General features: G+C 42.0%; 1 protein-coding gene across 2 annotated transcripts in view; it reads left to right on the top strand.

Annotated features, from left to right (window-relative positions):
* Nucleotides 1–8797, top strand: part of FGF3 (fibroblast growth factor 3) — a 19660-nt gene extending 10863 nt beyond the window's left edge. Inside the window, exons 2-4 of one of the 2 annotated variants that reach the window (XM_019519444.1) lie at nt 1–332; nt 2351–2454; nt 6944–8797. In XM_019519444.1, coding sequence (XP_019374989.1) covers nt 62–332; nt 2351–2454; nt 6944–7276 — 708 coding nt within the window. In that variant the 5' untranslated portion in view covers nt 1–61 and the 3' untranslated portion in view covers nt 7277–8797. The remainder of the gene's footprint in view (nt 333–2350; nt 2455–6943) is intronic. The other variant, XM_019519445.1, reaches the window with a different exon arrangement.
* Nucleotides 8798–13951: the final 5154 nt, after the last annotated feature.

A 13951-nucleotide genomic window follows, 5' to 3' on the forward strand; every position in this document is an offset into this window, starting at 1 on the left:
TGTCCTTGGCTCCCGGGCGCGACCTCCCCAGCAGACTCGGCGCTGCGGCCATCATGCCACAATGGTTATAATTTGGATCTTCTTCTTCCTGAGTTTGTTGCAGGAGTCTTGGTCCCCAGGGCTGGCGGCGGAGGTGCCCGAGGCACTTTCCTGTGCCAAAGGCCAGGCGTGCGACCCAAGGCTGCGCAGAGATGCCGGGGGCCGCGGCGGGGTCTATGAGCATCTCGGGGGAGCTCCCAGGCGCCGCAAGCTCTACTGTGCCACCAAGTACCACCTCCAGATCCACGCCAGCGGGAAAATCAACGGCACCCTGGAGAAGAACAGCGTCTTCAGTAAGTAGCCGGCGGGCCCGGCTCTCCGGGGCCAGCGCCAGCCCGGGGGCGCTGAGAAGGGAGTGACAGTAAGTGGCACGGGGGTGTGGGTGCCCCGGGGGCTCAGGAGGGCACCGCTGCCCCCCCACGCCCCCGCGATGCAGGGCAGCGGGGCTTCGCCCTCGCCAGCCCACCCTTGGCCCTTGCACGTGTGTAGACGCGGCGGCGGCTCAGCCCAGCGCGCTTCAGGGGAGCTGCTCGGCGGGCTCCTCCTCCCCTGGGGCCAGGTAGGGAAGCGCGGGGGGATCGGGCCCGCCTCCCCCACCCATTAACGCCCCTACATCGCCTTCCCGACTTGCAGGCAGGCACTCCCACGGAAGTGCTCAGAGCTTGGACAGAGCCCCGGGAGGGACGGGGAGGATCAGGTGCCCCCCCCCAAGCCCGTCCAGTGCCACTGAGCTGGTGCGAGGAGGAGCATCCCTCTGCCATCGCTGCGGGCTGCAGGGGGCCAGCCCCGGAGCTCACTCAGCTGCAGCACCTTGGGTCGCGGGTCCCCCCTTCCCGGCCCATCCTTCCCAGGCCCCTTGGGGGCGGGGGGGAGGCAGTGAGCGAGTGCCCTGAGCTGGCCCCCTGCTTGCCCAGGGGGAGTCGGTCTCCTCCTTTCCTTGCTCCCTAGGGACCCTTGAGGAGCTCTCAGCCAAGCCAGTGACCCCCGGGCCGCTGGTTGGTGCCCTCCCCCAAATCTCCTCCTTGGAGGGGGGATTGGAGCTGCTCGGGACCGAGTGCCTCCTGCCCCCTTTGAAAGCAGCGGTAATGAGGAAGAAACGGGCTCTGGCAGGAGTCAGGGGGAGCCTGGGCTAGCCGAGCAGGGTCGTGGGCTGCAGGTGGGGACTCTCTGCGGGGTGCCCCAGCCCGGGCCGAGCAGCTTTCTCCGCCCCCCCCCCGCACCTGGGCGAGCCGAGCAGACTGCCTCATCCTGGGAGCCTGCAGCCCGCGATGCTTCAGGAAAGCGTAAATCCTGGCTCGCGATGGCACACAGAGATAGGAGACCTCAGAGAGCTGTCTGAAGTCCGCAAAGGAAAACCACGGTTTCCTAGAGGAAAACCCCTCGCTATCAAAGACTTTTGGGAGACATCCTTCAGAGTTCAGGCAAGGGGTGATTCAAAACAGCTGTACCGTAATTATCCTAAATCTTGGAGACTTAGTGGGACTAAGAGTTTAACTCAGGAACAGAGAAAAGCTTATCACTCTGTGTTTCCGTGATCCAAAGACAATTTGTGAGTTTATGATCAGGGGATTTTTACATCTGCTGTTGCAGGCAGTGCTGAGCTGGTGTACCAAAATACTACACCACGGGTAGAACTGCAAAAAGCAAGGTACATGGATCCCTATCACTCCTACCGCAGCATCTTCCTCTAAGGTTTAAAACCTCCTTGGCATCTTAGCCTCCTTTGGCTGGGTTTAAACACTCTGGCATATGCTATCTTCCGTGGGCTGAAATACCTCCTCCCTTTTAATTGGGCTTAGCTAGGCATATTGTCCTTGTTTCAAGCACTGCATTGACTTCCTAAATGACAAGTCCTTTCATAGATCTAAGACACAGCCGTCTTACTCCATCTTACCCTCTGGAGACCTCAGCAAAAGCATTGTCCTGAAATGGGCAGCTTTGTGACTGGCTTCAATAAGTCAAGCACTCTCACATCCCTAAGAAAATAATTAAAGGGGATTTAAACATTTTTATATACATACAGGATTAGGTGAACCGCTAGTTCTGTGTCAGCTCTTTCCTTCTTGAAATAATTCAGCCTCAATCAAACAACCAAGGATTTGCTGTCAAGTTTTTTGCTAGCTATTCCCCATGCTGCTGCTGTTGTTCTTTATTGTCTCTTTTTGGTATAGTCTTGTTTGCAGTATCACCTTTTGTGTGTGACACACAGGTGAAATCATATTCTGGAGGTAAGCAACCTTTCAGATGCATCTCAGGAAATTACAGAGGAGAGGAAGGAACACAATTCTCATCTATTTTTTTCTCTTTCTAGGTATTCTAGAGATAACTGCAGTTGATGTTGGAATTGTTGCCATCAAAGGTTTGTTTTCCAGCAGATACCTGGCAATGAACAAAAGAGGCAGACTTTATGCTTCAGTAAGTTTTACTTTAAGACAGTGGTACCTCAATCCTTGTATGAAAAAAGAGAGCATCTTCCCATTGAGAACCAAAGATTTTCAATGGGGGGAAAGAAACACCATTGTCATGAATGGACAGAATTTATTTGATATATGTACATGTTATAGGAAAATGTTCAATCCTGTAGCAGCTTTTTCCTTGATTTTGTTATGAGAAATTATTATCCATAAAATGTTTTGAGAGTCTTAAAGGTGCTAAATTCTAAATATTCTTCCCTGTATATCACCTGTGCTCCTAGAGATAAAATGATACACTAGTCAAAATTATATAGACTTGAGGTTTTCTTGACTAGTGCAAGTGTTGATATTATACAGTATTAAATTCAGCAGCAGCAATCTTTTCAAATACAAAATATCTATATCTATTTGAAAAGTCCATGTTCAGAGGTGTATGCATCTGACATCAGTAGTAGATGCAAATGTTTGAAGGAAAGGAGTCTAAAAATAGAATGAGCATTCCTACTATAAGAAAATGTCATACTGACATCAACTGCAGCTCTTCTGGCAGAAGCCATTGAACTGGTGCTCAGGCTAGTGAAAGAGAATTTAAATTGGAGTCAGAAGTCAGGGATATAGCAGAAGAAGCAACTACAAGAAGGCATAAGAATATATAAGTGCAAGTAAGCCCCCCAATCCACTACTTGAACGTATGTGCTCTCCTAGACCAGTGGTTTTCAACCCACGGCCCACAGGCTGCATGTGGCACACTGCTGTGGCCTGTGCGATATCCTGTTAAATGGATACACAGGAAGTAAGTTGTGTGTGTGCAGCCCAAATAACACACTGAAAGCTGCAAGTGCTGGAGACTCAAGGTGAAATCTGGGTCCACTAAAGTCAATAGGAGTTTTATCATTGATTTTAGTGGGGTCAGGATTTCACCTATGATGTGTAAGATTTTTCCATTTAAACTTTTGTTCACATGTGCAGTTCACTTCACCCCTGTAGCCATATGCACACAAGGGCATATAAATATTTCTCAATAGGTATCTTGCACGCAGTACCCATCAACTTTGAATTTGGTCCCACGCCCTTGATTAAATTGCAGGCAATCTCCAAATCCATCTATTCCTATACAACAGCCAGGCTGTACAGCTTGCCTAAGCAGGAATCCTGTAGTATGAAAGCAGATTTGAAAAGAGAAAGAAAAAAAGTGTAGGGTTAAATATAGCTATGTGAAACTTGCTTCCTTCAACTACTCATTATATGTAATTCTGTTGATTTGAACAGCATGATACATCCTCAAGCTATGAGAGGTTTTCCATGAACATACAACCTAGGTAACTCCACTTCATGCTTGAGGAGTACTCAGCTATTTCCATATATTATATATTATGCTGATCCTCCTTTCTGAAGAGTTTTCTTCTGGTGAATATTCTGTCTATAGTGGCAAGTGGTACTTGATAAAGGGGTTGTATAAAGATGATGATTCGTTATGGGATTTATATCACAAAAAGCATTACCAAAGTAACACACAGTTGAAGTGGAACGTATTTGCTCTGCTGTGTCAGACCAGAGACAGAATGTTCCCTGCATTCCCAGCTAGAGCTACTAATTGATAATGAGGATCCTTTTTTCTACGGGTATTCTTCTACCAAATCAAAAAGGCCTTAAATGAATGGTGTTAAAGTGAATTCTTACTACTTCTTACATGTTCCTTGTTTGTATCAAGATTATATAGCATGAATTCATATAACACTAACAAACTCTTAGTGAAAAAAAATCTTTAAATGGAAGGAAGCCAGAGACAGGCTCTTCCCTCCTGCATCTTTCCCTTCAGCATGAGAAAGAATCAGGCCAATTTGGGGCTATCCTTGTTGGGCTCCACTTCAGTGGGAGGAAAATCAGCTGTGAAAATTTCTCTGATACTGAAAAATCATATTTGCTACTTCTGTTCAAGGCCAAGGAGCAGTGGAGATGCATAGGGACTGCACAAAGGTGCACATGCACCCCTGAGAGTGCTGGTGCACCCCCTGACTCGCTGTGCTCCCTGCTTAGGTGACAGGCAGGAGCACTGGTGCCCCCCTTATAAGTGCTGGCTGGGGAGCAGGAGTGCTGGATGAAGCACCGCAGCCACTTCTGGTTGGTGCAATTGGCTGCCGGGGGGGGCATGTGCCCCTCCACCCCCGTCCTGACTAAGGTGGCACCAGTCGCTCATGCCAAGCAGATTGTTTCACAACTTCTCTTCTTGACGGCAACCCATGTGGGAAAAGCTCTTTCTTTTTAGCTTCCCCTTTCTATGAAGGAAGTAAGAGACAAGAGCTCAGAGTAAGAAAGGATATTCTCTCTCTCCAAGAGGAAACTGACTGGAATAGATATTTTAAAATAACTGTTCCACTATACATGCTCCTTTGGGAACACATTATCCCAAAATAAAAATTGCTTTGTCCTGAAATAATTATGTATTCTAGAATAAAATATGGGTTTGTTTGTTTTTTCCAGACTTGAGTTTCCAAACAGGGGAGGATTTTTGTTTTGGTTTGATTTTTTTGGCTTTGGAATAGCTAAATGATACCAGAATTCTAGTGTTTCTTTAGAATAGCTATGCCAGTCATGCATGTCTTTATGGAATTCTGCCGTGGTCTCATGAACACATGAAAATCTACCCCCTTGGAGCAGGAACAGACGTGGAAGAAGAAAACCCTATGGTACTTGTATGCCCTTCATCACCATGGTTTCTGAGAACCCCACAGTCTTTAATGTATTTACCCTCTGTGTTTATACCTGTGAGATAGGGCAGCAAGATAATCTCTACTTTTTAAATGTGGAAATGGTATAGACTGAACTGTCAAAGCAGCCAAAGCACCTTATTAGCATTTTTAAGTGCCTGCATATCTTTAATAATCAGGTCTTTAGAGACATGGGCAGGTTTCCAACCAAAAGAATATGGTGGAACAAGGAACTAAACCTACCTGTCCAAGGCCCTAAGCTAGTGGTCTAATTACTGGACAGTTGTTCCTCAAGAGAAGACATCTTAGAGAAGACACCAACCAAGACCCTTCTATAGTTTCCTTTTTGTTTTAATGCTTTGCACATATTGCCTGTTTAACTCGTGAGATGACAAAGAAATGAAGAGACTTACATTTGTAGCTATGTGCAATGTGAAGAATACCTTTATTATAAGGAACTAAAACTCTAACACCAATTGCTACTGTTCACTTCAAGGATTCCTCACATTCTAGTTTTTTCTTTTAGCTGAGAATCAGGCAAAAGGGACACATTTCAGCATGGTATATTAAAATAAGTACACATGAAGGGAGTAGCTTCTAGTGGCATCAGGAACATATACTAAGATGAGAAGCATATCAGTGATGGAGTGGGGGAACAACCTGGAAGGACACAGGTGGCCCTCTACTATAAACAGTATATAGAGCTGTTTACAGTAGAGGAGCATCCGGGTGTTTCAGACGACCTTGTCTGAAGACTTGCACCTCCCTGATCTTAAATAAATGCAAAAGAACTGTTAGTTTCATCAAAGCTGAACAAATAGCATTTATTTTCACCTTCAAAGTGGTGTTCAGACATTAATGAATTTTCAAACTATTTCTAAGAAACAGTATTTTTACCCCCATTTTATGGATGGGGAAATTGAGCCCAAGTGCTAAGTAGCTCATCCTAATCAGCACTGGGCTCATCTACAGGAGACACCTTAATGTGCAGTGGACTGTTCTACTGCACATTAGCAAGTCATGGAAAAAAACATGCTAATGTACTAATGTACAGTAGAATTAGTCTACTGCACATTAAGTGTCACAAAAAATGTTCACCTTTGTACAGCTACTGTGCCTTTATCTAGTACTTCATATTAGAGGTACTAAACTGAATGCCCAGTAGCAAAGGCGCATTAATGAATGTGTAGATGTGCCCACTGTGAACTAGGGACAGTTCTTTATTTCTAGTCCCAGGTTCAAACCTATGAGATTATGATAATTATTAATGTATATTGGAGTAGCAGCTAGAAGCAACACATTCACTACTAAGGCCCCATAAAACAAAAAAGGTTGTTTCTTTCAAATACCGTATAGTCTAAATTTAAGACAAGAGGAAACAGGTGACTGCAACAACAGAAGTGGAGGTCACATGAGGTAGCAGCAAGGAAGTCATAAGATTAAAAGAAATGGAAAACCTCTAGAGACATATAACAGTTTACAAAGTAACTATAACTAGTAGTATTGTCTTTTTCCATTTCATATTAGTTTGTGAAAAATTTTTTGACTCTAGACTGTTCTGATATTGCAGTGATACAACTGATACATAAAAAGTTACTCTTCTATTCTAGAGTCCTCTTGTGATATCTGGTCCTTGTAATAACAGATGCTGTATTCTATATACTGCAGCTATTTCCTTAATATCCAACTGAAACTTCTTAAAGTCCTTTACCTGTATTAGGACAAATGTATTTTGCTAGCATCATCTTTTTGAAGCTAATGATGATGGTGTTTACTTTACAGGAAACTTACAATGCAGAGTGTGAATTTGTGGAAAGGATCCATGAGTTGGGCTATAACACTTATGCATCTCGCCTATACCGGACTGTGCCCAGTGGAGCCAACAACAAACGCAAAGCCAGTGCTGAAAGGCTCTGGTATGTCTCTATCAATGGGAAAGGACGACCCAGACGGGGCTTTAAAACCCGTAGGACACAGAAATCCTCTCTCTTTCTGCCCAGGGTGTTGGATAACAAAGACCATGAAATGGTTCGACTATTCCATACAAATGTTAAATACAGAGAGAGTCTACTTAAACCTCCAAATAAGAACCAGAGAAGACGGAGAGGGCACTAGTGGACTCTTCAGGAAGGTTAGGATGGGCCTGAAAGCAAGGGAAAGTGTTCAAATTGCTACTAAAAAACTAACAGCTGTGATTGTATGACAGAGATAAACATGGACATTTTTGATACGCTGTGTATGTAATTTGAGGTCACATCAAATCTATCTACTTTTAGCTATTTTAGAATTGTTACCTGTGGTAAAATGTGACATAAACTGAGGCACATTGAAATGTAAATTAGTTTGATGTAATGATTTTACCAATGGCCTTTAGCATTTTTCTTCTTAATGTTAATTTTTTGTTTGTTTGTTTTTTAACTTACTTTAGGGTATTCCCCAATGAACCTTTCTTCCCCAGTGTAATATGAATATTATACACCTATCACCTGAGAGAAAGCATAGCACTTTCATAATACTTTCTTTGGTTTCCCAGTAGAGGACTACATTGAAGTTATAATAGACACAGAAACCTCAAAACTGGTTTAATTTGTAACTTACGTGTATTTATTTTTACTTAGGTTTTTTTTATGAATGGTCAGTATCAGTTATATTATCTTCTCTGGCATTAAATTAACCTGAAATTGTAAATTTACTTTACATTTAAACATTTCAAAAGAACTGCACATTATTAGGATATTTTAGAATTTGTTCAATTAAAATGTATCTTATCTTATTTGTTAATGGATTTTTACAAATCTTGGTAAATCAGATGAAGCGTTATTAATATAAATTTTGGAAGAATTTATAAACTAGTTTTTAAACACTAAGTCTTATTCCAGGATATGTTCAGAATAACATTTAAGATGGGAGTCTACATTTCCTTTAGACATTTTTGTTAAATGGGAGTGGTAACTCAGTGTCAGTTCTTGTTATCTTTATGTCTCCAAAATTCCCACTGAAGTCAACCAGAGTTGTGACATAGGAACATTAACTGTCAGGATGGAAACTTTGATCATATATTTTCTGTATAAATTCTTAATCATGGGAGTAAATATGTTTCAACCATTTAAAGAAAAAAAGTTTGACTATGCAAAAATATAGTAGTTAACTGATTTTTAGAGTATTACTACTATTATTACATTAATTAAATATTAAAAGCTTGTATTTTGAAGAGATGGTCCCAAACTGTAAAACACAATTTGGATCTCAATCAGTGATCTTGGATTTTTATGCCAACAATTAATGAAAGCTGGTCAGCTGTAGTATTTTGATCTGAATCCAATAGTGAATTTTTGCAAAATTTTAGAATATTATTTTCAGCTTATATTTGTTAGAAAATTTCCACTTAGTATTCAGGAAACATCATCCTATTGAAAAAGCAATATTTGGATTTATGTATGTCAGCTACAAGTGTAAACAATAACATTATTATCATGTTGTGATAACATGGGATTTGAGGTGTTTGGTGCCTCAGAGAATAAGGCCCAAATACAGCCGTGCTGAGTAAAAGAGAGACTGCAATGAATTTAGTAGTCAGTGTGTACTTAACAAATAACAATCTGCTAAATAAACATCGCATTACTTAGAAAAAATAAATAAATGCTAATTCAGTTCCCAACCAAACTGGTATAAAGCATGCAGGACTTCCTGTGTTCTAGCCATTTCACAATGGATTTAAAGCCTAAATGTGCAAAACTGCTATCATAATCAATGGTAGATTTTCATAAGGAAGAGAAGAAGAATTTAGCTCATTAAGTGAGCCCAAAGTATTGCTCTGTCCTCTATACTTACCTAGCAATGTGGACTCATAGTAGCACTTTTGCACCAAAAGTCGTTTTGGCCTAACATTATTTCCTCATTTGTTCTCCTAATCCTCAGATCATTCTGGTGACAGAAGAAAAACTATGAATGTTGAATGTTTTGTTAATTGAGCATTCTCTGTTTTCCAGCATATATTAAAAACACATTACAATGATGTGTTATATAACGCTCACAAAAGAGTTGGCTAAAAATGCCAATGAAGAATTCTTTACAATTCTTCCTTGTAAAAAAAGTACTGTGTTATGAGTTTTGAAGAATACAGACATCAGTCTGTATCAGGAAAAGCCACCAGAAAGGCTATTTTAGGCAAAAAGCTCCCAGGTTTGTAGACTGCCTACAGTGTATTCTCCCCTTCCTGACAAATATGGAAGCGCAGTGGAAGAGCAGAGGATATGGTCTTTCAGCTCTGTAAAATACTGCACATTTCAGGGCATGTTTGGAGGACTGGTTGCATCTGTGTTGGGGGCTAAACTCCATGTTACCTTTTTTGTCCCTTAGCTTGCTATGGCAATATGTCTGCCCTCAAATACTGTGTTGCTCTTGCTGTTGTCCCCACACCACAAATTTCCCCTCCAAGGTAGTGAGGAAGTACTCTTAGGAGGGAAAATTAAGCTAAGGAGGTTGATAATAGGGTTTGGTGGAAAGTGTTTGCAGACTAGCTTGCCTGAGGCTGCCATGCCAAATAAGGAAATGGGTAGTTGGATAGTAAGGGAAGCAAGGCATTGTGATGGGTGAGGGTGCAGTACTCTGAGAAAAGAGATTTTGGTAAGATGGGCCCTGTTATGGAAGTATGCAAAACAACTAAGCAGCGATGTGACATTTTGTAACCCTCCTATTTGCCTATTTTCTCAACTGTTGAGGCATCTCCTGGTTGTGCATCAATCAGGAATTGTTCTCCTTGTTTCACAAAGATTGAAGTTATACTGGACTGGTCCAACCCAAGATTGCAACTAGGTGTGGTGTGTTGTTGGCATTTTCTAATGGGTGCCTTGAGTCTCATGAGGTTGAGAACCACTTCACTAGTACCAACTAGTATCAACACACCACATTTGCAACTGTAATTTCTCTTATGCAATTTATGACTTGTCAGGAAGTTTCAGCAAATCAACATGGATCCATTCCTTCTTCAAATCCTTGAGGACTAGATCATGAAACTATGGTTCTCAAAACAACTGCTCCCTATCTTTCCTGCTGGACAGCTGCTAAAGCTTGGAACTGCTATTATGATTCCTACCTATGATTCAGTTTTTAGTCCCTTATGCCTTAGCTTCTTTAATATATTTGGTCTAATAACAACCATGACTTGTTGAATATCTTCCATTATTGCTGGTTATCTGCCTACATCTAAATAGATACTTTGGCATTGATATACATACCACCAAGCTTTACACCTTTTCAAGGTTGGTGTATACCTCCTTTTCCTGAACAGAGTAAATTTACTGTTATAACACAGTTTGTCAACAGCTACAGGAGGCAGAAATAATCACTAGTAGCTAAGATCAATTTGTTGAGAACAAATTGTGCCCAGCAAACTTGATTTCTTTCTTTGACAGGGTACCTGGTTTAGTGGATGAGGGAATGTGGACTTTACCTGGGCTTCACTAAAGCTTTAGGCACGTCCTACATGATGTTCTCATAAGTAAACTGGGGAAATGTAGGTTGGGTAGACTTACTATTAGGTGACTATGTAATTGGTTGAATGAGCTTGAGCAAAGAGGTTATTGGCATCTGGTATCTGTCATGCCAGGAACAGAAACCATTACAGGTCCTCTGCCAGTTCAGATTGAGGTTTCCTCTTTCTTCCCTTTCTCTCTAGATCTTAACTATGCTCTGTCCACATCAGATTCATGTCTGTCTGGCTTGAAACTAAAGCTAATTCTGGGAGTTAATAAATCAGGCCCTTTTCTAGGGATAGATTCTGTAACACCTCTGTAAGAGTGGGGCTATTCATGCTGGCTGTTCAAATAGTCCCTTCTTGTCCATCTTTCTAGCCATTCATTTGGCAGAGGATGTTCAACTGAGCCAAATAAGCATCCCCATCCCCCAAAGAGTTTTTCCCTGTAAGGCCAGTAGTCCTTTGCTTTATTTGAACTTGAATAATTTGACCCCTTCTGTCTGACCCTCATTAGGTTAAAAAGGATGCACAAAAGTGTTGAAAATGTCCTGTTTTAAGTTCTCCAGCTGGCAAATGTCCTCATCCAAGCAGCTGCCTTCCACTGTGGTCTGCATCCCTTTGATTTCCTTCTGGAGCTATGTTTTTAGCTCCTTAAATCTTTGCTGTTTTCCATCTCTGACTGCAAGTTCCAAGCTGGCCAAAGCTACTTTGTTTTACCCCATTTCCTGAACAACATTCTGGTCCACAGCTATCAAGTTGCTAGTCATTTTATTGATCTTGCTTGGCAGTCCAGTCCAGAGTTTCATAGCAATTTATTTCAGTTTGTCTAGGTGGTCCATCATAGCTTCTCCAACAAATATTTTATCTCTGATTCCACATTTATCTCTGATTTCCCATAGTTTCCATGTTTTCGGCAGGAGCTTCCAGGCATTGTTTTAATTCTTTTTATAATATCTTCAGCTCCTATTTAAGGGCTAGCTTTTTAAAATTCGTCTTGGCTATCTTTTAGTTTTTATAAGCCTTGCCATTATTTCTTCTGTCTTGTTTCCACAAGAGTATGAGCCCATAATTTCTTCCTCTGAAAATTTATCCCCACTTCTAATACCATCTTTAATCTTTTCAATCCAAGTACTCACTCAAATTTGGGGTGTGGAGAATTGTTTCCACTAAAAAGAAAAAATAATAACAACAAATGGTTGTTTCTTTGATGGAATCCTATTAATTTACAAAAAAGGTATAAACTATATTGCAGATCACAGCAGGAATTAAATAAGAGATTGTATACTTATTCACAGCTCCACGCTGCTTTCAATAAGCACTTAGCCCAAAAGCTCTCCCTCCTAGCCTTTTCAGGGCCATATATCAAGCGATTTTTTTGGATGGGCTTTGCTTTGGATGGGCTTTACTGCCCCTGCTTCCATGTTGTTTTCTACTGCTTCTCTGCTTTCCTGCCTCTCATTCACAGGTGTACAAGCCTTCATAAAACAGTAGGCAGGAAAACTACCTTTTCCACAAAGCCTTTGTTTTGGAGGGCAATTTCGCTGTATTAGCAGTGAGAGTGCCATTATTCTGTTTCCCATAAAGTAGCTTACCAATTTCTTGCATGTATTTTTTATGAAGAACAGTGTTTAAACCTTCTGACCCAGTTTCAAGCTCAGCTTAGCTCAGAATAGTATTCCCTGAAACTAGTTTAGAAAGCAATCAATTAATAGTAGAGTGTTTAGTAAGTCAACAGTCTGATTCAGAATTTCGTCAATACTACTTACCTGATAGTATCACACAAATAGACAAGCAGTTGTATAAGGTACTGCAATATTAGGCATCACAAATCTATCCCATTAAAAAGCGTGTCTAGCTCACCACTTCTTTGCCTTCTGTGTACTCAGATATTACTGTACATGGAAACTTTACATCTCTGTATGCTCTATGAAAGGAATTAACACCCGAATGTTAAAAATGGAACTGGGAACTTTATATCTCACTACTTCCTTGAATTTAGTTTCAGTCATTCAGATACTCAGAATGTAATATTTTCTCTGAAGATAAGTCTTTCCTTGAAAAAATAGTAAATATTCCCTTTACTCCTTGCCTTAAAAATACTTAGGGTTAAATGGAGATTGATTTACAAGGTACACTTAAAGCACATTAAAACAAAATAAAATGAATTGTTTTTAGGTTCTTTAATCATATACATTATACAGACAGCAAATGTAGAGTTACAACTTTATGCACAAAGCACGATGAAGCTATTAAGGCTGCGCAAGGCTTTGGACCATGCTTCGGATCCAGAGAAGCTTCAGACGCTTTGGTGTCCAAAACAGCATGTCTGGATCGAAGCGCTGGCCTCGTTATGCTTTCCGAAGCAGCTCGGAGCTTCTGAACCACTTTGGAAAAGCTTTGGAGCCACTTCAGAGATCCAGCCATGGGGTATAATGTGGAATCAATTAAATATCAATAACTTTGTTGTTTTTTTGTCTGATTTGAATTAAACTTGCAGGGGTGGTAGCCTCTGCTGAGAGCATGAAGCTTGCCAAGTTTCAAGAAGATAGATGCAGGGGCTTGGGGGGAACTGCAACCCAAATTCCTGAAAGCAAAACTCATGTCACATATATGTGTTATACCACAGGGGGTGAAAACTGCAGGGGTACTAGCCCCTGCTGAGGCCATGAAGCCTGCCAGCTGTCAAGGAGATAGGTATAGGGGGAGTCTGGCTTCTAGGGCCCTGCACCTCTGGCTGCTAACAGGCAAAACTGGTGACATGGGTGACACTGTGTGTGTTAAGGCGCAGCAGGGTGAAAGGTGCAGGCCTGCTATGCCCTGCTGTGGCCATGAAGCCTGCCAGCTGTCAAGGAGATAGGTATAGGGGGAGTCTGGCTTCTAGGGCCCTGCACCTCTGGCTGCTAACAGGCAAAACTGGTGACATGGGTGACACTGTGTGTGTTAAGGCGCAGCAGGGTGAAAGGTGCAGGCCTGCTATCCCCTGCTGTGGCCATGAAGCCTGCCAGCTATCGAGTAGATAGGTGCAGGGGCGTGCTGGGGCCCTACACCTCTAGCTGCTGACAGGCAAAACTCATGACATGGGTGCTTGTGGAACTGTCTCTGTCTTGGAGCAGTTGATTGTCTGTATTGATTATTTCCACTCCTTAGTCTGTGGTTTTTTAGGTGTTAATTGTTGTTCATTAACTCGTTTTGTAGTAGCTAGGTACTGTGTATGGAGCTGGTCCCTGAGTGAATCATGATTATTTGGTAACTGGTAATATAACACAGTAGCTTAGCAGCCAGGCCTGCAGTAGTTGTCCATTCCACACCCCACC

The sequence above is a fragment of the Gavialis gangeticus genome, unplaced genomic scaffold, assembly GCF_001723915.1.
Source record: "Gavialis gangeticus isolate Ggan-Ray unplaced genomic scaffold, GavGan_comp1, whole genome shotgun sequence".
Taxonomy (NCBI): Eukaryota; Metazoa; Chordata; order Crocodylia; family Gavialidae; genus Gavialis; species Gavialis gangeticus.